The 22,713-nt window shown below is 44.1% G+C and overlaps 1 protein-coding gene and 1 long non-coding RNA gene across 4 annotated transcripts; both read right to left on the bottom strand.

Annotated features, from left to right (window-relative positions):
- Positions 1–636: 636 nt before the first annotated feature.
- Positions 637–8,770, bottom strand: NGDN (neuroguidin). 3 transcript variants are annotated; one of them, XM_070426691.1, is made up of 11 exons: positions 8,738–8,770; positions 8,361–8,420; positions 7,455–7,526; positions 3,344–3,481; positions 3,003–3,087; positions 2,865–2,917; positions 2,516–2,636; positions 2,255–2,423; positions 1,424–1,580; positions 1,233–1,290; positions 637–802 (listed from the first exon to the last, which is right to left on the bottom strand). In XM_070426691.1, the coding sequence occupies exons 1-11, from the start codon at positions 8,756–8,758 to the stop codon at positions 783–785; spliced, it is 954 nt and encodes a 317-aa protein (XP_070282792.1). In that variant the 5' UTR covers positions 8,759–8,770; the 3' UTR covers positions 637–782. The 3 variants fall into 3 exon arrangements, with proteins under 3 accessions (XP_070282792.1, XP_070282784.1, XP_070282800.1); XM_070426683.1 differs by having other exon boundaries at positions 8,714–8,768; XM_070426699.1 differs by having other exon boundaries at positions 8,539–8,759.
- A 4,570-nt stretch (positions 8,771–13,340) lies between these two features.
- On the bottom strand, positions 13,341–18,274 carry LOC139004022 (uncharacterized). The gene is made up of 2 exons (XR_011470323.1): positions 18,148–18,274; positions 13,341–13,562 (listed from the first exon to the last, which is right to left on the bottom strand). It is a non-coding gene; the product is annotated as an uncharacterized lncRNA (long non-coding RNA).
- Between the last annotated feature and the right edge of the window lie 4,439 nt (positions 18,275–22,713).

Genomic DNA, 22,713 nt, shown 5'->3' with positions numbered 1-22,713 from the left:
ACCTGAAGATATTTTTCTACTGATCTTTTAGAGAGAATGGAAGAGAGAGGGAAAGAAACATCGATATGAGAGAAACAAATCAAAACAAATCGATTGGTTGCCTCCTGCACACCCCCGACCAGGGCCCCAGCTTGGGAGGAGCCTGTAACCAAGGTACATGCCCTAGACCAGAACTGATCCCGGGACCCTTTGGTCTGCCGGCTGATACTCTATCCACTGAGCCAAACCAGCTAGGGCTCCATTGCTTTTTAAAAAGAGTGGAAGAGAGGGAGGGAGGTTGGGGGAAGAGAATGAGAGAGAGAAAAAAATATTATGTAGGAGAGAGACATCAATTGGTTGCCTCCTATACAAGCCCTGACGGGCCAAGGATCGAACCTGCAACCCAGGTACTTGACTGGGAATCAAACCCACGACTCTGTGGTGCACGGGCCAACATTCTAAGCACTGAGCAACACTGGCCAGAGCTCATTTATTTATTTATTTTGTTAAATAACCAATTTCTAGTTTCTATTAAAAAACACCTATATAGAGCCAAACTTCTCCCACTCCCCTCAAAACCTCATCTTTCCCTTTTATTGCCCTCTCACCTAAAATACCCCATACCCAGCAAATGAGTCATACATGTGCAATAGGGGCTTCAATTCGTAAGTAAAATCAGTTTTATTAACAGATTTCCACATGTCCAGAGCAAACAATAAATTCCAAGGAAAAGGACCTACATACAGTGAAACTGGAAGTATCTCAGGATGACAAAAAAAATATATAAATATGTACACCCACAATCACCGCCGCCTCCGAAAACCTGAAAGGAAGGGAAATCAAGAATGAGGCAAAGGACAGTTGGAAAAGCTGGAGGAACAGAACAAAAAGACATCTAAAGAGAAGGCCACTAGGCACTACTCTATATCCTCCCAGGACAAAAGACTAGAAGTAGGAAGAAACTGAAGTGGGATAATGGTTTCTTCAAGTGACACTTTAGTAATTTTATTTAAGAATGCCTGAAAAGGTGTGGGAGCTTAGAGGAACAATCCAGAAATCTCTTCTGTGAATTATGCTGATTTTCAGCTTGGGAAAGAAGAAAAATAACATCCCACCTCTAAAGAGATTAGTGCCCAGCACGGAAGAGATATTATAGGGCTTAGTAAGACCTAGGATGGCAAATTCAAAGCTGGCATCCCAATTCATACTCTCCACCCTGCACTTGGTCACCTAACTCCTAGCCATTTACTGACCTTTTTTCTTCCGACCTTTCTTGGGTATCTTCTTCCGCTTCTTAATAGGATTCTGATCCTGGAGACGGAGAAGTAAAGGAGTGGCAGTGTAAGTGTTGGTATCTCTTCCCCAGTTTCCCATAGCAACGAGCCCCACATGCATTTGGCTGAAAGCATGAAGACCACCTCCCACCCCTGTATCACAACCTCACCTCATCAAGATGAGGGGTTTCTCCTGTCAAAGCACTGATGTCACTGAAGTGCGTGAGAGAATGAAGTTGTGAGCTCATGACATTTGCGCGTTTTCGTCGTCCTTTCTCTCGCTTACTGACACTTAAACGCACCATCATGCTCTCCTCATAGTTAATCCTGTCAGAGAAACAGACACTGTGTCTAACATGCTCAGTCCATAATATACAAGCTGCAGCCCAGAACCTGGGCCCAGACATTTTACTCACCCTTTATTATGACAGTTCTCAACAGATTTCATAGCAGGGCAATATAGTATTTGGTAAGGACATACCAAATGCTCAACACTGAACTTCCTCAAAGAAACGTTCTTTGTGCTAGAATTTCCCTCCTCCCTACTGATGAACTCACAGTCCAACCACTGGAATATTTAAATTATTATTATATCAGAGAACTCTTATATTTCAGATCTATAGACAGGATTAGCTACATGGGCCCCTTCACTCCAACCTATCAACTGGGCAAAGTCAAGGAGTCTGTATTTAAGTTACAATCACTTCTCTACTTCTCTTCCCTGAACTTATCTAGCACTCTTGATGCCATTACAAAAACCTGCTTTAAAGTGTTCTCCTTCATATAGCATTTGTTCAGTTGGGGGAGGAGGGGATATCTTCTTCCTAGTTCTTAGTCTGTACTTCAAACCCCTAATTCTTAGAAACTGTCCTCCCAAGTTTTCCACTCCATTCTCTATATAATGTGGGTTCATTTGGCACTAGACTTAACCATATTCATCCAAAGCACAAGGACAGGTCTCTACAGCGCAGAAAATAATGTCTAATTACAAGGACTCAGACCTGTGTTGATCCTCCTGACTCTGGCGAGTAACATGAGGATGCCGGGCATCACGGATTTCCTCTGGAGCATCTGAGTACTGCTCCTTAAGTTCACGAATAACAGAGCTGCTCAATGCTCGTCTTTTGGCTCGTTCTAGACGCTTCTTTTCCCGCTCAGCCTCTGTTTCATCTATGTGATAAAAATTAGCAAAGGTTATCCCAGAACAGAGAAAAGAAGAGAAACACAATTCACACCGAGGAGGTGGTAGCCACGGTTCATACCATAATGTACTGGCACCAAGCGCGGTGGAACGTATTTCTTAACTGCTCCGTTTGCAGATTTCTTCCCTGCAGCCCCAGACTGCCCTTCCTCTGCTTCATCTTCCTCATCCTCAGAGCTCAACTATAAAAAGAATATAATGTCCATAAACTTAGGAAGTGTTAGGCAGATGATAAGAAAAACCAAAGCCGGCATACCCTGGGGAGGTGGGAAAATAAAAGGCAGAAGGGGGAATCTCATACTCAACACTCTAAGGCACAAGCTGGGAATCAAGAGTAATAAGAGAATCCCAGGAGATCCAGGATCACCACGAGACGCATTCAGGAAAATCAGGACAAGGCAACCTCTTACCTTGCTCATCATATTGCTGGGATGAGGCTTAAAACGGAGTGGGTCATTCTCACCTGAAACAAAAAAACCCCAAGAGATTTTATAAGATTTTGGACGTTATGATGGAATCCACATAACCTTACAGCTTCTCCCACTTACTGAGGCTGCCTGTCACTGCAGTCTTGACCAGTTTGTCAATTTGATACTTCAGTTTTTGATCCAAGGGACGAATTTTTTCCAAAACCTGTAACATGGTTAGAAAGGATCACATTTCCTTCCCAAAGTTAAGCACATAAGCAGAGTCCCTATATTAAGTTGCCAGATAAAGCACTTAACTAGCATATGCACAAAGTTAGAACCAAAGAAGAGAAAAATACTATCTTTCATTTGGTTTCCTCACTTAAATATGAGAACATTCACTTAAATGAGAGCTATTGTGTGAAAGTCCTGGAGTTCAGGATTTGGAAACCTAGGACTCTAAGATGCCAAATGCTTCATACCGTGCGAATCTCCACCAGTCTCAAAACTGCCGCATGTCCCTGAAGAGACCCTCCTGAGGCTTTGTCCAGGATGAGATGGCTCAAATCCATAAGGTACATGAGCAGCAACTGGTCTTTCACTTCCAAGAGGCTGAGACCCTGAGTTAAACAAAACAATAAGAGGTGCAAATTCTGTTTTAGCCAGAGAATCAGGAAAGCCTAGGACAAACAGGATAATCTTTTCCAAGTTCAAGTTTTTCCCAATCAATTCATGTAAGATATCTGGAGTAATCTCAAGGGGGGGTGTGGGTGGTGGTGGTGGCTGTACCTGAAATAGCCACAGAGAAAATTATGCTAACAAGAGAAAAGCAAAGCTCAGAGCACTTTTGAAACACAGTAAGAGCAAGAAAATCAATAAAATATCTCCAAAATAAATACAGCAGGATTTCTCAACCTCAGAGCTATTAACATTTAGGGAGATCATTTGTGGACTGCTGTCTAGGCGCTGGAGAATGCTCAGCAGCATCACTGGCCTCTACTCACTGATATCCCCTCAAGTTGTGACAATAAAAAATGCCTCCAGCCCAGCCAGTGTGGCTCAGTGGTTAAGCACTGACTCATGAACCATGAGGTCATGGTTCCTTTCCTGGTGAGGGCACATACCCAGGTTTCAGGCTCAATCCCCAGTGGGGGGTGTGCAGGAAACAGCCAATCAATGATTCTCTCTCCTCATTAAGGTTTCTATCTCTCTCTCCCCCCACTCCTTCCTCTATGAAATAAATAAAAACACATTTTTAAAAAAAGCCTCCATAATGCTGAATTCTAAACTAATTTAATCAAAAACAATTACTGATTCTATCCCCATACAATAGAATTATACAATATAGGTTAAAAACAATGATCTATACATACTGACATAATTCCTTTCATACTTCGTTTCATATCACAACACTTTCTACACTCTGTAGAAAATGTTTGTAATATGGTTCCAACTAAAATGGGGGGAGTATGATGCACACATTTTATATGTATAAAAATATGTCTGGAAAATAACACATAATTAACAACTGCTATCCCTGGAGACCAAAATGAGAAAAAGGAAGAAATAGAGTGCTTGTACTGTGAAACTGTTTTTTCATCAAGCATGCATTACTTTTATAATAAAATAAATTTCCAAAAAAATGTACCCTAGTGGTTATCTTAGAACAGTGATTATATAAAACTTTTAATTTTCTTCTTTGTGTTTTTACGTATCTGCCAAACCTTCTAAAATTAAAAGTTTATTATATTTACAGGCAGAAAATTGAACGAATATTATGTTTATTCTTTTAAGTAAAAGAAAGTACAATGTGTGAGCACTGACTTAAGCTATAGTTATTTTTTATTTTTTTGTTATTTTTTTAAAAATATATTTTATGGATTTTTTACAGAGAGGAAGGGAGAGGGATAGAGAGTTAGAAACATCGATGAGAGAGAAACATCAATCAGCTGCCTCCTGCACAACCCCCCACTGGGGATATGCCCGCAACCAAGGTACATGCCCTTGACCGGAATCGAACCTGGGACCCTTCAGTCCACAGGCCGACACTCTATTCACTGAGCCAAACCGGTTAGGGCTATAGTTATTTTTTAAAAAGGAGTCACTGTTGTATAAAATAAAACTGAGAAAGTCCATAGTCCTAGGAAGACCCATATCAATCTTTTGTATTTCTGTGGGGTCTGTTGTTATCTCGCCTCTTTCATTTCTGATTCTGTTTATTTGGGTCCTCTCTCTTTGCTTCTTGGTGACCTAGCTAGAGGTTCATCAATCTTACTTATCCTTCAAAGAACCAGCTCTTGGTTTCTTGATCTTTTGTATAGTTTTTTTGGTCTCTATTTCATTTATTTCTGCTCTGATCTTTATTTTATTTTTTTAAAAGATATTTTTATTGATTTCAGAGAGGAAAGGAGAAGGAGATAGAAACATCAATGATGAGAGAGAATCATTGATTGGCTGCCTCCTGCACGCTCCCTACTGGGGATCGAGCCTGCAACCTGGGCATGTGCCCTTGACCAGAATTAAACTTGGGACCCCTCAGTCCGCAGGCCAACGCTCTATCCACTGAGCCAAACCAGATAGGGCTCTGATCTTTATTATCTCCTTCCTGGGCTTTTCTTGTTGCTCTCTTTCTAATTCTTTAAGTTGTAGAGGTAGATAATTTATTACCAGTTTTTCTTAGGTTTTTTTTGAGGGAGGCTTGTAATGCTATGAACTTCCCTCTTAGGACTGCTTTCACCGTGTCCCATAGGTTTTGGATTGTTGTGTTTTCATTGTCATTCGTTCTAGGAAGACCTATATCAAAAAGGTTAAATACTCTGCCTAAGATTACACAGTAATAGGAATAAAACTGGGATTCAAACTCAGTCTGAGTCTAACAAGATAAGCTCTTAAGATAAGCAAAGGATTTAAAGGCAGGCAAACTGAGTTTAACTTTTGAATTAGGTATTCAGTAATCAAATATTGAGTAAGTCACTTAACCTTCTAACATCAGTCTCCTCATCTGTAATATGAACACTATTTCCTTCCTGTGTCAAAGAGCAATTATGAGGTGCAAATGATATAACATGAAAACACTTTGTAACCTATAAAACACCTAGTAAAAGTCTTTGGTGATAAGCTTGTAAATATCTGCTCAGTGAATAAACAAATATATAGTGATCTAAGATACATGCTGGTAGCCCATCTCAAAAAGGCATTAAACTAAAGCAAAGCATGGTACCCAGAATAAAGACAGCCAAGAGTTTGAGAAGTAGGCTCTTCTGGCATGCATAGGCACTGCCAAGTGCAAAATGAGTTACAAGCACGAGAAACACAAAGGAAAAAAAAGCAAAGATAAAAAAAATAAGCAGAAAGTATAAAAATAGACAAGAACAAAATTTGATGAGAAAGAAAAGACAGAGAGAATATAATAAAAATGCTCTCATGCCCGGCTGGTGTCTCAGTGGTTGAGCCTTCAGCGGTGAACCAGGAGGTCATGGTTTGATTCCTGCTCAGGGAATATGCCCAGGTTGTGGGCTCAGTCCCCAGTAGGGGGCGTGCAGGAGGCAGCAAATCAATGATTCTCATCATTGATGTTTCTCTTTCTCCCTCTCCCTTTCTCTCTGAAATCAATTACAAAAAATTATTTTTTAAAATGCTGTTAGCTATCTTACTAAAGAACAAAACTGCTTTCCAAAGAATAAATCCCGTGATTAAAAATCCATCAATGCTTATTATCCTACTGCAATGATTTTCATACTTTTGTTAACCTACGGTATGTTTTGCTTAAATAATATCTCAGCAAAAAAGTTCAATATATAAAACAGATGACACCAGATTTTCCAGGTCAATTAAGTAGAGGAATCCAGAACCCTCTGTTTATACTGGCCATACTCAATAATCCCTGAGAAGGTTCTATAAGATGTTAATTTATAAACCACCATCTTTCAATTTTAAGATGCACATTGTTTTCATATTTTGACATCTCTGAAGTCAAGATGCATCTTTTAATCAACAGTATTTTAGTACATGTCACAGATTAACAGGTAGCATTTTTTCTTAATATGTATAAAATGAGTGATGTTCTCCATTAACAGCATCTTGGATTAGAAGAAACACAATGGTTAACGCCTCAGTTGGCAAGACTTCTCACAATCACTACTTTTCCAGTCTTTTTTCCTACCCCTAACACACACACACACACACACACACACACACACTAAAGGACTTAGCTCCTTTCCCAGAATATCACCATACTTTCAGGACTTCGTGCCTTTACACATCTGCTTCTTTCTGTACGTCTGATTCCTATTTATTCCTCACAATCCTGTTACCTTCTCTGATAAGCCTTTCCTGACTTCCTCTGCTCCTCTGGCAATTATTTAATCTTTCTCCTCGGCTTGCACAGCACTCGTCATGACTCTGCAACATGGCTGCTACCGCTTATATCTATTACTCTGATCCGTCTTACTCGCTAGACTTCAGCACAGAAACTGGGCTTTATTTGTCTTTAAAGCTCCAGCACTTAGTATACAAGACATTCAATATACCTATTGAGAAAGAACTGTTGAGAACATCAACTCAGGGGATGCTTACTCTTCAAGTATGTCTTACCTTCTCTGTTGGAAAGGCTCTAGCTTGAACTTTTTTCGTCAGAGCTTGAATTTGTGCAGTTACAGCCATTACCTGAAATTAGTCCAAATAAAACAGCTGACTAGAATACATCAAATAATCTCCGTAAACTGTAAAGGGCAAAAGCTAAACAATGCCACCTAAAAGTTATCTTAAACACTGTTCAACATACAGTATTTTCTTTTCAGTTCTGGAAAAGAATAACAAGAGATGGTTTCTGATACTTCTTCAAAAGGTAGAAAAAACTTTTCACCTCTTCTTAAAGCTACAGAAATCACCTTACCAAAGCATGGGGAAGCCATGGGGACCATACCTTTATCTGTACCGGTTGAACTTACAATGCATAGCACTACATAAATGTGTATTAGCTGGGCACCCAAAAGGCAAGTCGCATCACCTTTCCCAGCATCAGTTTCCTTAACTATAAGAAGAAAGGAAACTGGTTCAGACAGTTCTTTTCTTAAGTTTCCTGTATTCCTTTAGATGTAGAAGTCAATTACTTTTCACTGTAGCCTGAAAAGGTCATCAAATCATTTTGCATTTATGGTATTTGGTAGCATTCAAATATATGCTCCCAAATCAACAGAGTTTGGGGGTGAACAGCGCGCGAAGTCAAAGTCAAACCCTGATTAATCCAGCTGTTCTCAACCTGTGGGTCGCGACCCCTTTGGGGGTCGAACGACCCTTTCGCAGGGGTCACCTAAGACCATCGGAAAACACATATATAATTACATATTGTTTACAGTAGCAAAATTACAGTTATGAAGTAGCAACGAAAATAATTTTATGGTTGGGGTTAACCACAACATGAGGAACTGTATTAAAGGGTCGCGGCATTAGGAAGGTTGAGAACCACTGTATCTATTCCAAAAGGGTGACATTACTCACCTGCTCCTGGAGGTTTTTCAAAAGTGCCACCGCTCTCGGCAGGTCTGACTCCAGCACCTCCTATAGGAGGGAGAATAAAGAAAAGCCATTCTTCCCTCAGGATTCTGAGGTGGAAAAGCCCCCACTTTCCTTCGGACACCCCAGACTTCCGGCCTTCCCACTCCTGTTCACAACTTGCCTTCTAGCGGGCCAGCCCCTCAGAGGTTACTGGTGAGGAGCGGTAATTCCAGCCCCGTTTCCCCACGCTGTGCCAGGGAGGTTGCCTCCCTGAAGCCACGTTCATCACCACCCTTCCCTCGCGCCAATAATTTGCCTGAATCACTTAAGGTAAAGGAAGCATCCACGATAGCAACCTGAGAAAGAGAAAGAGAACACACCGTAGGCACCGGCGCCGCCATGGTCGCAAAGCCCGCCCCTTCCGGAGTCGTACTTCCTGGTTGATAGACTGATGGACAACCACCGCTTGCAAATCTAAGCCAATAGGAATAGAGATTCTCCCACTTCCGCCTCGAACAGGATGTACTAGAGGAGGGACTGGGGCCAGCCAATGGAATAGAAGAACTGGTTAAATCCGTCAGATTTAGGAAGGGAGCTAATGACGTAAAGATATTCTCGAACGAAACATGTGATTAGTAAATTGAGTAGAATGATCGAAGCTAAACCAATAAAAACTGGGCAAATGATTGATTGGCAGTTACAGAGGCCCAATGGAAGAAAGGAGTTAGCAGAGCTAACTGAGAGCGTATTGGCTCCGGGATGCCGCAGTACCCGGAGTCTTCACGACGCTTCCCTTGCGGGGCCTGAGCCGGCCTCTAGGCGGCGGGCTTCTGCTAGTCGCCGAGGAGGTGGCCACGTCGTGCAGCTGCCACCGCCTGCTGCTGCTCCCACGCAGGTCGTGCCGAATTGCTCACAAACCCCAAGGCCCTTGGATGGGATTTGTGGCCGTCCTTCTGTGTAACCATGGAACTTTGTTTATCTGTAAATAAGACAATTGGGCGAGAGAACCGGAGCCAGGGTTTAGACACGGACAACCAGGACATTCGCCCTCTTCGTGCGCGTCTGAGGGCGCTATGGAAAGACACCCCTCCCTCCCCCGCCCCCAGATGCCGCCCCAACACTCCTCATAACTACCAGTTTGGAGACATGAAAGGGAGTACGTTTTACAAATAACGAAGCCGGTTCAGATTCAGGTGACTTGCCCCTGGTCACACAGGTCCCCAGCAGAACTTGGTTCAAACCCAGCCTATGCATATTGCATTATGTCCTACCTCAGATTTTCTCAGCACTCTCAACTGGGTCGGTTCACTCCTGCTTCTCGCAGGTAAAGTAGGTTGGATGGTAGGAGTCGTTCTCTTCGTCTGCCTTAGGAAATAAGCACCGCGAGAGCAAATGAAGGTCTTGAATTTGCCCCGCAACTGCGGAGCGGACTTAGGACTAGAAATCGGGTCTGACTTGGAGCTGCCTCTGGAATTAAGGAAGGACTAACCTCTGTATCTCAGCAGCCAGGGTGAGGTAGTCCTGGTTTCTAAATCATCTGTGGACTCAAGAAGAAGGAGGCAGCCTTGACCGGTTTGGCTCAGTGGATAGAGCGTCGGCCTGCGGACTGAAGGATCCCAGGTTCGATTCCCATCAGGGGCATGTACCTTGGTTGTGAGCACGTCCCCAGTAGGGGCTGTACAGGAGGAAGCTGATCGATGTTTCTCTCTCATCAATGTTTCTAGCTCTCTATTCTTCTCCCTTCCTCTTGGTAAAAAATGAATAAAATATATTCTTTTTAAAAAGAAAAAAGAAGAAGGCAAGGGGAATCCAGGCTCCATGCCTTTATTTCTAACATTTACTTGCTGCTTCAGGCCCAGCATGCAAGCTCAGGGTGCTTCAACAGCCTACTCAGTCAATGAACCAACAGTTTTCGTACCATTTGTCAGGATTTGTATTAGGAAAAGTTTCCATTTCAACAAATTCACAAGTTAGGTTACAAATAAGCTTTTCCTTTCCTTGGAACTTGAAATTTAGTTTTGTTCTTATGCATTATATCAATGACAAATTTACACTGCCTTGTTTTGTTTTTGATTATTAAATATTTATCAGCCATTTCGTTACAAGAAAATCTTGGAGTTAGCAGTACAGTAAATCTTTATAAAACTCTTCTAGGACTCAGCAAGTGTTGGCAAAGAAGACAAGATCATAAACTGGCAATCATAACATTTGCACATCCATACTGAGTAAATTTAACAGCTTTATTGAGATTTAATACATATAAAATGCACCCATTTAAAGCATATAATTCAGTACATTTTAGTATATTCACTGAGTTGTGAAATATCACAATTTTAGAACAGTTTTATCATGCCCTAAAGGAATGTGCCCAATAGCAGTCACCTTTTTTTCTCACCTCCAGTCCTAGGCAACCACTACTCTTTGCCTATTCTGGGCATTTCATAAAAATGGAATCATACAATAGATGGTCTTTTGTGACTGGCACTTTCACCTCGCATAATGTTTTCAAAGTTCATCTATGCTGTAGCGTGTATCGTAACGTTATACCTTTTTGTTGCTGAATATTTCATTGTATGGATTATGCCACATTTTTTTTGTATTCATAAGTTGATGGACATTTGAGTTGTTTCTACTTGTTGGCTGTTGTGAATAGTTCTATGAACATTTGTATACAAGCTTTTGTGGAGAAGTATGTTTTCATTTCTCTTGAGTATGTACCTAGGAATGGAGTTGCTGGGTCATATAGTAACTCTGTTTAACCATTTGAGGAACTTGTAGACTGTTTTCCAAAGAGGATGAACCATTCTACATTCCCACCAGCAATGAATGAGGCTTCCAATTTCTCCATAGCCTTGCCAACACGTGCTTTAAATCTGTCTTCTTATTGTAGCCTCCCCCCACTCCCCGCTGCTAGTGAGTATGAATTAGTATCTCATTGTGATATTGATTTGCATTTCCCTAATGGCTAGTGATATTAAGCATCTTTTGATGTGCTTATGGGCCATTTGTATATCTTCTTTGAAGGAATGTCTATTCTGATCATTTGTCCATTTTTAATTGGGTTATTTGTCTTTTTATTATTGGTTGTAAGATTTCTTTTTATATTCTGGATACACGTCCCTTATCAAATATATGATTTCCAAATATTTTCTCCCATTCTGTGGATTGTCTTTTAACTTGATTGATGTATATCATTTGAAGCACAACATTTTTAATTCTGATGAAGTCCAACTTATCTAATTTTTCTTTGGTTGCTTGTGCTTTAGGTGTATTATCTAAGAAGCCATTGCTTTATACAAGGTTATAAAGATTTGTGCTTACGTTTTATACTAAGAGTTTAACTTTTACATTTAGATATTTGATCCATATTGAGTTAATTTTTGTGTACGGTGTGATATAGGGTTCCACCTTCATTATTTTTCATTGTAATATCCAGTTGTCCCTGCACCATTTGTTGAAAAACTATTACTTCCCCATTGAATTATCTTGTATGATTTTTGAAAATTAATTGACCATAAATGTACAGGTTTATTCCTGGACTCTTAATTATATTTCATTGGTCTATCTTTATGTCTGTCCTTATATCAGTACTATACTATGTTACCTTTGTAATAAGTTTTGAAATTGGGAAGTGTGAGTCCTTCAAGATTATTTGACTATTCTAAGTCCCTTGCATTTTTATATGAACTTTAGGATCAGTTTGTAAATTTTTGCAAAAAAAGCTAACTGGACTTTGGATAGGGATTACGTTGAATCTGTAGATCAATTGGGAGACTGTTGCCATGTTAACAATATTAAGCCTTCTGATCCATGAGCATGAAATATCTTTCTATTTGTTTAGGTCTTTAAAATATTCTTTTAATAATCTATATATACAAAAGCCTAAGTGACAGAACAACTGAATGACCGGTTGCAATGATGCACACTGACCACTAGGGGACAGACGCTCAATACAGGAGCTGCCCCCTGGTGGTCAGTGCTCTCCCACAGCCAACCTCCCTCGACCTTCCTCCACCCACCCACCCCCCCCCCCCCCCCCCCCCCACGCCAGCCGGCCCTGATGGCCCTGATCAGGGCAGGGCAGTTGGCCAACTTCCTGGGGCCCCTCCCCTGGGCCTGCTTGCCCTGATTGGCCCCGATCGCCAGCCAGGCCAAGGGACCCCACTAGTGCATTTATTTGTGCACTGGGCCTCTAGTCTACATATAAAAAGCCAGTGACTGGAACGCCGTGATGACCAGAACAACCGTTAGCTATGATGCTCACTGTGGTCAGTGAACCGGTCTGATCAGGGGGTGGGGCCACCAGCCAACCTCCTGTGACCCCTCCACCCAGCAGCCCCACTCCTGATCAGCCTCTCCCACCCCGATCAGTGGGTGGGGCTGCCGGCCAACCCCCTGCAGCCCCTCCTCCCAGCCAGCCCCACCCCTGATGGGCCCCTACCACCCAGATCGACCCTCAGCCCCTCCTCCCGGCTAACTTCGCCCCTGATTGCTACCCCCTACCCCAATAGGGAGCGGGGCCAGCCAGCCAACCTCCTGTAGCTTCTTCCCCCACCTGGCCCCACCCCAGATCAGTCCCCGACCCTGATCAGAGGCAGGGCCAGCCAGCCAACCACTGATGGCCCCTCCCCCAGGCTGCTGGCCCCCAATAGGCCCCCCACCCCAATTGGGGGCAGGGCCTGCCAGCAAATTGCCCATGGCCCCTCACCATCCAGCCCAGCCCTGATTGGCCTGATCGGGGCGGGCCAGCTGGCCAACTTCCCACTATCTCCTCCTCCTGATAGGCCTGGCCACAATCTACCCCGATTGGGGCCGGGCCATCTGGACCCCACCTGTGCACAAATTCATGCACTGGACCTCTAGTATTTTATAGTTTTCAGAGAGTAAATTTTGTACTTCTTTTGTTAAATTCATTCTTGAGTTATTTTTTTTTATGTTGTATTGATTTCCAATTACTGCTTTTACAAATTACTACAAGCTTGGTACCTTAAAACAACAGACATTTATTCTCTCACTGTTCAGAAGACCAGAAGTCTGAAATTACTTTCACTGGTCTGAAATCAAGGTGTTGTCAAGGCCATGCTCCCTCTGGAGGCCCAAGGGGATAATCCATTTTCTTCCTCTTCCGAGCTGGCAGCTCCAATATCTGCCTCCTCCGTCACATTGCTTCCTCTTTTCTGTGTGTCAAATCTTCTTTCTCTGCATCTGTTTTATAACTTTTTATTTATTTTTGTTTGTTTGTTTGTTTGTTTCTTTAATCCTCACCCAAGGATATTTTCCCATTGATTTTTAGAGAGTGGAAGAGAGAGGGAAAGACAGAAATATTGATGTGAGAGAAACACATCAATTGGTTGCCTCCTGCACTCACCCTGACCAGGGCCTGGGCCGGGGAGGAGCCTGCAATCAAAGTACATGCCCTTGACAGGAATCAAACCTGGGACCCATCATCTGCAGACCGACACTCTATCCACTGAGCCAAACCAGTTAGGGCTGCATCTGTGTTATGAGGACATTTGTGATTGGGGGCTCGCCTATACAAATGAATCAGAAAACTTAATGTCACTTATCCCAAGAATGACTGATTACACCACCTAGTCTATGAAATCAGATACATCACTTTCCCCTCTTAAAACACATTAACTGTTGCCCAGTGCATGTAGAATAAAGTCCAAACTCTTTTAATTTGATTCATAAGGTCCTTTGTGACCAGCAGTCAGCTACCTTCCAGGCTCTTCTCTTGCCATACTTCCCCTTGATTACTCCCATTCTTTAGTCACATTGAATTCATTTCAATTCTTCTCAGACCTTTGGACATGCTGGTCTCACCCAGCTCCTCTTTCCTTGACCCACTCCAGCTCACCCTTCAAGTCTCACCTAAAAGTAATTTCCTCCAGGGAGCCTTCCCTGACCTCCAGTCTAGATTAGGTAGCCTTGCTTTGTGCTCCATGACCTCTTCCATCATAGCATCTGATACTTCTTTCATTATAGTACCTGTCACACTATACGTCTCACTGTATGTCTGCTTGTCTGCCCCTGGTAGTAATCTGTGAGTTCCTGAAGTCAGGACAGTACCTGCCACAAAGTTGGTGCTTGATCAGTACTGGTGGAATGTATGTTCATTCATGGTCTGTGGTGAGGCATGCTCCCATTAACATTGTCATGTCCCTTAATTCTTGATGAACAGTCAAACGGGAAGGAGCTTGGATCTGGAATTATACGACAGGGCCCACTGACATGGGGCAGACCCTCGAGAGCATTACAGATGCTGGAAGGAAGTCCAGACCAACTTGGCATCAGATAAAAGGAGTTAGTCTATTAAAGCCTCAAAATCAGGAAGATCTATAATAGTAAAAGCGTAATATGCTAATTAGACCAGACAGCCAAATGACCTTCTGGATGTCTTTCCAGATGACCTTCCAGACAAAGCTGGGGCTGCGAGGGCCAAGGCAGCCACTGCGGCTGCGAGGGCCGAGCCCCTTGCACTAATTTCGTGCACTGGGCCTCTAGTATTCTAATAAGAGAGCACTGGAACAGGTTTGGAAAGGCAAGCAGGCAAGTGGTAGTAATAGAGACCATTTATTGAGCATTCACTGTTTGTTGGGAGTATCTATAACTTCTTCCCTCCCCCATCTTTATTGAAGTATCTATATATATAAAAGCCTAAGCCACCAAACGACTTAAGGACTGGTTGACTGGTCGCTATGATGTACACTGACCACCAGGGGGCAGACGCTCAACACAGGAGCTGCCCCCTGGTGGTTAGTGCACTCCCACAGTGGAAGCGCTGCTCAGCTGACCAACCCGTTCCGGCAGCCCACCAGTCCGGTGGCAGCCATTCCCTCCCTCAGTAGTCCTGCAGGTCCCATCTCTGGAGAACTGGCCAGACGCCAATGGGCCTGTGCCTCTGGCCTCTTGGAAGTTGGCCTCAGGCACTATGGCCACTTCCCCTCCCTAGATGCTCCACAAGGAAGAAATGATATAAAAGTGACCACCAGGTGGCTCCCCACAACTGGCGCGAACGTCAGTGGGATGGATTCAGATCCTGGGCCGGCAAGGGCATCCCACCACCCCCAACCCCTTCAGGATGGGCACCAGATGCAGGGCTCATGGCTGGTGAGCACCACTGTAGTGGCGTGAGCCCCTTCCGATCAGGACTGACTGGGCGTGAGCCCATGGCAGACACAGTGGGGCTGGGGTGAGTGGGAGCAGCAGGTGGCATTGGACTGCCAGTTTCAGCCCAATCCCTGCAGGCTATGCCAAGGGACCCCATCTGTGCACGAATTCGTGCACCACGCTTCTAGTATTTGATAAATAAAGGTATATGTATTTAAGATGTGCAGCATGTTTTGATATATGCATATATTATGAAATTATTACTACCATCAAGCTAACTAACATATTTATCACCTCCTATAGATACCTTTGTTTTTCTTTCTTTTGGAAAGAACAATTAATATCTACTCTCTTAGCCGAAACCGGTTTGGCTCAGTGGATAGAGCGTCGGCCTGCGGACTGAGAGGTCCCAGGTTCGATTCCGGTCAAGGGCATGTACCTGGGTTGCGGGCATATCCCCGGTGGGGGATGTGCAGGAGGCAGCTGATTGATGTTTCTCACTCATCAATGTTTCTAACTCTCTCTATCTCTCTCCCTTCCACTCTGTGAAAAATCAATAAAATATATTAAAAAAGAAAAAAAATATCTACTCTCTTAGAGAATTTGGAGTGCCCAATACAGTATTGTTAACTCTAGTCACCACCATATTGTACATTAGATCATCAGAACTTATTTATCCATCATACCTGACTCTCTGTACCCTTTGAATGAAATTTTCCTCACCTCCCAGTCACCGAACCATCTTTCTACTCTGTGCTTCCAAGAGTTTAAGTTCAACTATTTTAGATTCCACATATAAGTATTTGTCTTTCTGTGTCTGGCATATTTCACTTAGCAAAATGTCCTCCAGGTTCATCCATGTTGTCACAAATGGATGGAGATATATATATATATATAACATTTTCTTTAACCCTTTATCTTTTGATAAACATTTAGTTTGTTTCCATGTCTTGACTATTGTAAATAATGCTGCAATGAACATGGGGTGCAGATATCTCTTCAAGACAGTGATTTCATTTCCTTTGGATATATACAAAGAAGTGGGATTGCTAGATCATATGTTAGTTCTATTTTTAATTTTTTGAGAAATCTTCATACTGTTTTTCATAATGGCTATACCACTTTTTTTTTTATAACTTCATATACATAAACCTAAAGCCAAGTCTACAGGGTAAGTAAGTCTCAGGGTTGTTGTTTTTTAATCTACAGTCTTTTTAAAAAATACATTTTATTGATGTTTACAGAAAGGAAGGGAGAGGGATACAGGGTTAGAAACATCAATGAGAGAATCATCAATCAGCTGCCTCCTGCATGCCTTCTACTGGAGATCGAGCCGCAACCAAGGTACATGCCCTTGACCAGAATTGGGACCTTCAGTCCACAGGTCAATGCTCTATTCACTGAGCCAAACTGGTTAGGGCAAGACTTAGGTTTAAAGCTGGGACTCAAAGCAAGATCCTCTTGCTTCTCAAATGTTAATGTTCATCAAATCACCTGGCAGGGGGTGGGGGTGGGGGTGGGGTCTTGTTAAAATGTAGGTTCTGTTTAATACGTCTGGGTTGGTGCCTGAGTTTCTGCAATTCTAACAAGCTCCCACTGATGTGGATGTAAAAGTCCATGGATCACACTTTGAGTCACAACATTCTGCATAATACTTTACTTTTTTCCCAGAGGTTAAGTAATTCACCCAAGTCACACAGCTGGTCCCTTAGTGAAGCCAGAGTTTTTGAATACAGGTCTATTTGATGTTAAAACGTACTCTCTAAATCATTAAGATATGCAGTCTCCCTCTATTGGCAAAAAAAACAGGGTCCTCAGCTTCCAGTCTGGGGCTTAAAGGGAAAATCTAATCTATCTATCTATCTATCTATCTATCTATCTATCTATCTGAAGCCATCGACCGGAACACTGTAACGACCACCCCCCCCCCTGCCTTTTCCCCAAGCCAGCCTCACCCCTGATCACCCCCCCACCCCATTCAGGGGTGGGGCCAGCTGGCCCACCACCCACAGTTCCTCCCCCCAGCCGGCCAGCCCCAATTGATTGGGGCGGGCCAGCTGCCAACCTCCCACTGTCTCCTCCTCCTGACAAGCCTGGCCCAATCCACCAATTGGGGCTGGGCTGGCCGGACCCCACCTGTGCACAAATTCGTGCACTGGGCCTCTAGTCTCTAATAAGTAGACAGGAACTATAAAAACTAGAGGGTATCAAGACAGGGACTCTAGCAGAGGGAACAGCGCTCAGTTACCAGACTGGGGCACAGGATGGGGCTCAAGTCTTAGGAACAAGATAGAAGCTGAGTTTTTAGAACTAGGGCACAGCAGCAAGAATGACTTGATGCTGGACTCCAAGTGTGGGTAAGACTCATTCTATCCTTCCTGTCTGGGGCCTGAAATGGGGCCAGTGGCAGGGGCAAGAATGATCCCACAGGTGTGATGAGGCACAGGAGAGAAGAAAAAGGATGAGGAGTGGGAGCCAGGCCATCCTTCCTATTCTCCTCCCTAAGATCCTTGGCTTGGCTTCCCTAGGACTCACCAGTATCCTCTGGGGCTGTAGACTCCATTGCCTGTACTCCATTCTCTTGATTTCAAGCCTTTCTCCCACTTTAGTCTCCACATGCACACTCCCTGTTTGCAAGACAAAATAGTTCCATATTTCAGGCCCTTATCCTACTGACCTTGCTCTGTCAGGATCTATAACAATGGCTTTGCATTTTTCTTTCCTTTTTTTCATCCCGACTGTTCCCTTGATTGGCCAGGGCATAGTTCTCTGGAAAGTGGCAGAAATCAGAGGTGCTAGTATTGACTCAGTCTGGGGTCTGCAGTGGGGAGTGGTGGGTCCACGGAAGCAGACCGAGCAGGAGGAGACTAGGGAACAGGGAATTTCAGATGCTTCTGGGCTTAAGCTTTTGCATCAGGAATCCAGTCATCCACACCTCACCAGCTGTCAGCTCGAGGGCTGAATCAGAGTCACCAACTATATTAGGATCTTGGTCAGAACTTTTGATTGACTTTTGGCTAAAGGCCACTTCAGAACTTCCACAACAAAGGACAGGTACAAATGTGACCTAAAGAATAAGTTACAGAGCCCCAAACAGAAATGACTAGATACATTTCCAAGCATGAAAAATGGGGCAAATCAGAACTGGCTTTGCAAAAGAAATTATCAGGCATCGTTATGTCAGTGTCACTGCTGTGGAAAAACAACACTCTTTTCACAGCAGAGACAGATCATCGCCTCTGCTATCCTAGAGTAATTTCCCAGGATCTGAGAGCCCATCATGTACCTACTGTCACTTCTGCCCCCAGGCAGCGTCTCTGTCCAAGTGACCCCTTCTCTAAGAGGAGGCTATCCCGGGGATAAGAGGAGGCAGAAAGGGAGTGTTTGCGTGCATCCTCTTACAGATCCTTCCTTAGCCTTTCTGATTCATTTTTAAATTTATTTTGGTTCATTTTTGAGAGCAGATTACTGTGTAGCCTCTGGAGACTCTGGTAATCACCCAAATGCAAGTTACTTAGGGAACCCTGGAATCATCCATGACTTGAAGCCTCCAAAATTTACAAACGTTTCATTTTTGTGTATCCCAGTAAAAAAAAAAAATCCCAACATATATTTTATACATACACATAAAAGGGTCTGGACAGATACACTCCAACTATTGACTGTGACTAGTGGAAGGGACTCGACTTCTTTTGCTTTATAAAAGATTCATTGTTTGAATTTTTAAAGTAAAGAGCATTACTTTTTTGAAAATTCCTCTTTAATTATAGTTGGCATGCAATATTATATTAGTTTTAGTTGTGCAACACAGTGATTCAACACTTATATACCTTACAAAATGGTCACCACAATGTCTAGTAACCAACTGTCATGATATATAGTTATTATATATTTTTTATTTTTATTTTTTTAATATATTTTATTGATTTTTTACAGAGAGGAAGGGAGAGAGATAGATAGTTAGAAACATCGATGGGAGAGAGACATGGATCAGCTGCCTCCTGCACATCTCCCACTGGGGATGTGCCCGCAACCCAGGTACATGCCCTTGACCGGAATCGAACCTGGGACACTTCAGTCCGCAGGCCAATGCTCTATCCACTGAGCCAAACCGGTTTCGGCAGTTATTATATTTTTTATTCTATTCCCTATGCTGTATATTACTTCTCCATGACCATTACTTTTATAATTTGGGAGGAAGAAAAGAAGGAAGAACAAGAAAGGAAGGAAGTAGAAAGAGATTTGAGAGAGAAAGAGAGAGAGAGAGAGAGAGAAAGAGAGAGAGGAGAGAGAGGAGGGAGGGAGGAAGGGAGAGAGGGAAGAAGAGAGAGAGGGTGGGGGAGAGAGGAGCTACCTCCACCCTCTCCCTGAATAAGATCCAGGGGATTATCTATGTCCCTTATCCCGCAGGAGCAATTGGAACCCTCATAGGAACAAAGAACAGCAGCTGTTCGCCCTCATTGGTACATTATTCATCATGTATTTTATTTAGATTTATCAGAGTTGAAAGAGCTCAAGATAAAAATATACATAATAACTTCTGGCTATTCAAAATGTCAAAACAATGAATAATATTTGAGAAAACTAGAGGCAAGAGGGAGGGCAAGGGGACAGCATAAAAACAAAATATTGGACAAGAAAGAAACCGCAGTATCAAGTAAATGGCAGCAAATACCAGTCTGCTTAAAACCCTGGAGCCTGCTACTCCTTGTTTGAGCTATGACAACCTTGCTTCCTAGAGGCTGGGCCAGAAAGGTAGACATAGCCTCCTTTACCTCCCTTATTTCCTCCAGAAGGCAGACAGCATTGACCAGTGGACATGAATAGGGTTGCTCAACTCTCAGCCCTTTCAGGGACCACCTCCAGCTTACTGACCCCAATTGTCTCCCCAATTGCCCTTGGTCCTCGCTGCTCTCATGTCAGTGGCAGCACTTCTGCATTCCTATATTTCTACACTCATATTTCCAGTTATTTTGCACATGTTAACTGTTGTCACTCTGGACCTGTGATCCTGTTGGCCACGTGTTTATTGATCTGAAAATTCTTGGAGGACAAAGAGGCCTCTACCTGCCTCTTCACCCCTCCCGGTGTCTAGGTGTTGCCTGTTTCACAGAGGGTATGCAGGGGCCTTCCGTTCCTCTCCAGCCACCTCTCCACATTCTTCTCCAGTGACACTGTCAGAATCCAGAAGGACCATGGTTAACAGATGACCACTCAGGCACGTCTGTCTAATTCTAGCCAAGGGCATGGGAGAAAGGACAGAGCCCAGGGACCATGGCCTCTTCTCTGAGAGGACTCAGGGCTAATAATAGGAGGGGAGATTAGGGAGGGATTTGACTGCATTGTTATCTCACAGGAATGGTGTTTGAGAGCCTTTTTCCAAGCTCTTCCAAGAGCTGCACCACTCCCTCCTCTGCCCTATGTCTGTGCAGGAGTGCTCATGGTCTTTCACCACTTCTTTCTCTGCTCTTCTCTGTTAATGCCCACCCATTCTCCCTCCACCTGTCCCCTCCCCACCTTCCTCTCCTGCCATCCTAATTCCTCATCTTTTTTCTTCTCATGTTCCTATCTCCTGCACCTATTCTCCCTACTTCTCTGTCTTGCTCTGCTTCCTCCCACCACTTCTTACAAGTCCTTTCTACTTACCCTTCTTCCCACTGCCATCTCCCTCTGGCCTCTTTGCCCAACTCCCTCTCCTCCCAGGATCCTCCCTGTCTTCAGCTTCAGGAGCCAGATTTGTTTTCCAGGCCGGTGGCCTTTATCTCTCTTTCCTAGCACATTGAGACCAGTTTCTTGTCCGCTCTTCCCTCAGCCCCGTTGCTGTGCCTCCCTCAAAGCTGAACTGGACAAGCACAAGTAACAGAGGCTGGGGTGAGCTGACAGCCTGCACTCCCCTAACAACTAGCAATCATCACCAGACACCCGGCACAGGGACACCTCTGAGAACAAGACCCAGAACATGCAGGCCATGGGAGACACCTCCCCAAGCCCAGCCAGAGCTATTCTTAGCAACTCAGGACCACAAAAGGGCCTTTTGCTTTGTTTTACACCACCCCCATGGAGCTGCTTTTGGCAGCCAGGGCTGTAATCTCAGAGACAAGGGGCCCAGGCATGAGTAGGCCAGGCTGGAACCTATGCCCCCTGCCCTGACTTCTCAAAGCCATGAGACTCTGCCCTTGGGGCAAGGTCATTAACACCACTCCCTCCCGCCATGACACATGGCACGCACAGACACACAGCTACACAGCTCTGCCCGTTTCTGCAGTCTTGGCCTACTCACTGCACAGCTGAGCCTCCATTCTGCCAGCCCCATCCCTACTACTCAGCTGCACTTCCTGGCTTGCCCCTCTCTCCAGCTCCCCAAGGACCCTTCGCTGGCTCTACCTACTCCCAACAAGGCAACTACCTCACCATCTTGCTTCTCTTCCACTCTTTCTGCTCAGAATGCGTCAGGTTCTTTTTATCTAGTAAATCCAAAGCCCTGCCCTAACCGGGTTGGCTCAGTGGATAGAGTGTCGGCCTGCGGACTGAAGGGTCTCAGGTTCGATTCCGGTCAAGGGCATGTTGCGAGGCAGCTGATCGATGTTTCTCTCTCATCGATGTTTCTAACTCTCTATCCCTCTCCCTTTCTCTCTGAAAAAAAAAAAATCAATAAAATATCTTTTTTAAAAATCCAAAGCCCTTTGATAAAGTCCCTTCTTTCCCTACTGCAGGTCAGGAAGCTGAGACCCCAGCCCTGGTCCCTTCAGACACCAAGGAGCCTGACCAGCTCTCAGTCCCTAGTCTGGTCCGTGGTTCCGAGGCGATCTTGCAGTCAGGCTGCCTGCTGCCCCTGAAAGCTCCTTTGGGAGAAAACAGCAGCCAGTTGCCTGGGCTCTCCTGTTCCACATCAGACCCAGGGAAGTCACTTACCACCCTCCCCCACGGCTGGAAGGACCTGCATAATGTGGCACCTCTGTGTGTTCTTGATCAGTTTCTATTATTTGTGTAGAACTTTGGAGCATGTGTAGCAAAGGGATGAAATTCACATCCAGCAGCAGGAATGCTCCAGGCACTACAGCACAGGAAAATCAGAGAAGGGTCGGCCTTCCTTCCACGCCCTCCCACCCCCCCAACCCCCCACCCCCGTCCTCTTGGGACACCAGCAAGTGCCCTGCTCCCAGAGAGCAGCAGTTATCCCTCTGCTGAGTTGTGGCACTGGGTTATGTCAGGTAGAGGCACTTGTACCACCAAACCAGGAACA

This window comes from Myotis yumanensis, unplaced genomic scaffold (assembly GCF_028538775.1).
Source record: "Myotis yumanensis isolate MYYU_CA2020_CCGP unplaced genomic scaffold, mMyoYum1.0.hap1 SCAF_1, whole genome shotgun sequence".
NCBI lineage: Eukaryota > Metazoa > Chordata > Mammalia > Chiroptera > Vespertilionidae > Myotis > Myotis yumanensis.
Note: the sequence above shows the minus strand (reverse complement) of the source record. Positions and strands in the feature narration are given on the sequence as shown.

What these genes read in the sequence shown, in the direction of transcription:
- NGDN (XM_070426683.1), bottom strand. Translation starts at nt 8,758, where the DNA reads ATGGCGGCGCCGGTGCCTACGGTGTGTTCTCTTTCTCTTTCTCAG. An exon ending in TGAAAAACCTCCAGGAGCAG is followed by an intron (nt 7,527 to 8,360) that starts GTGAGTAATGTC and finishes GACTAATTTCAG; the next exon opens with GTAATGGCTGTAACTGCACA. An exon ending in CCAGCAATATGATGAGCAAG is followed by an intron (nt 2,637 to 2,864) that starts GTAAGAGGTTGC and finishes TTCTTTTTATAG; the next exon opens with TTGAGCTCTGAGGATGAGGA.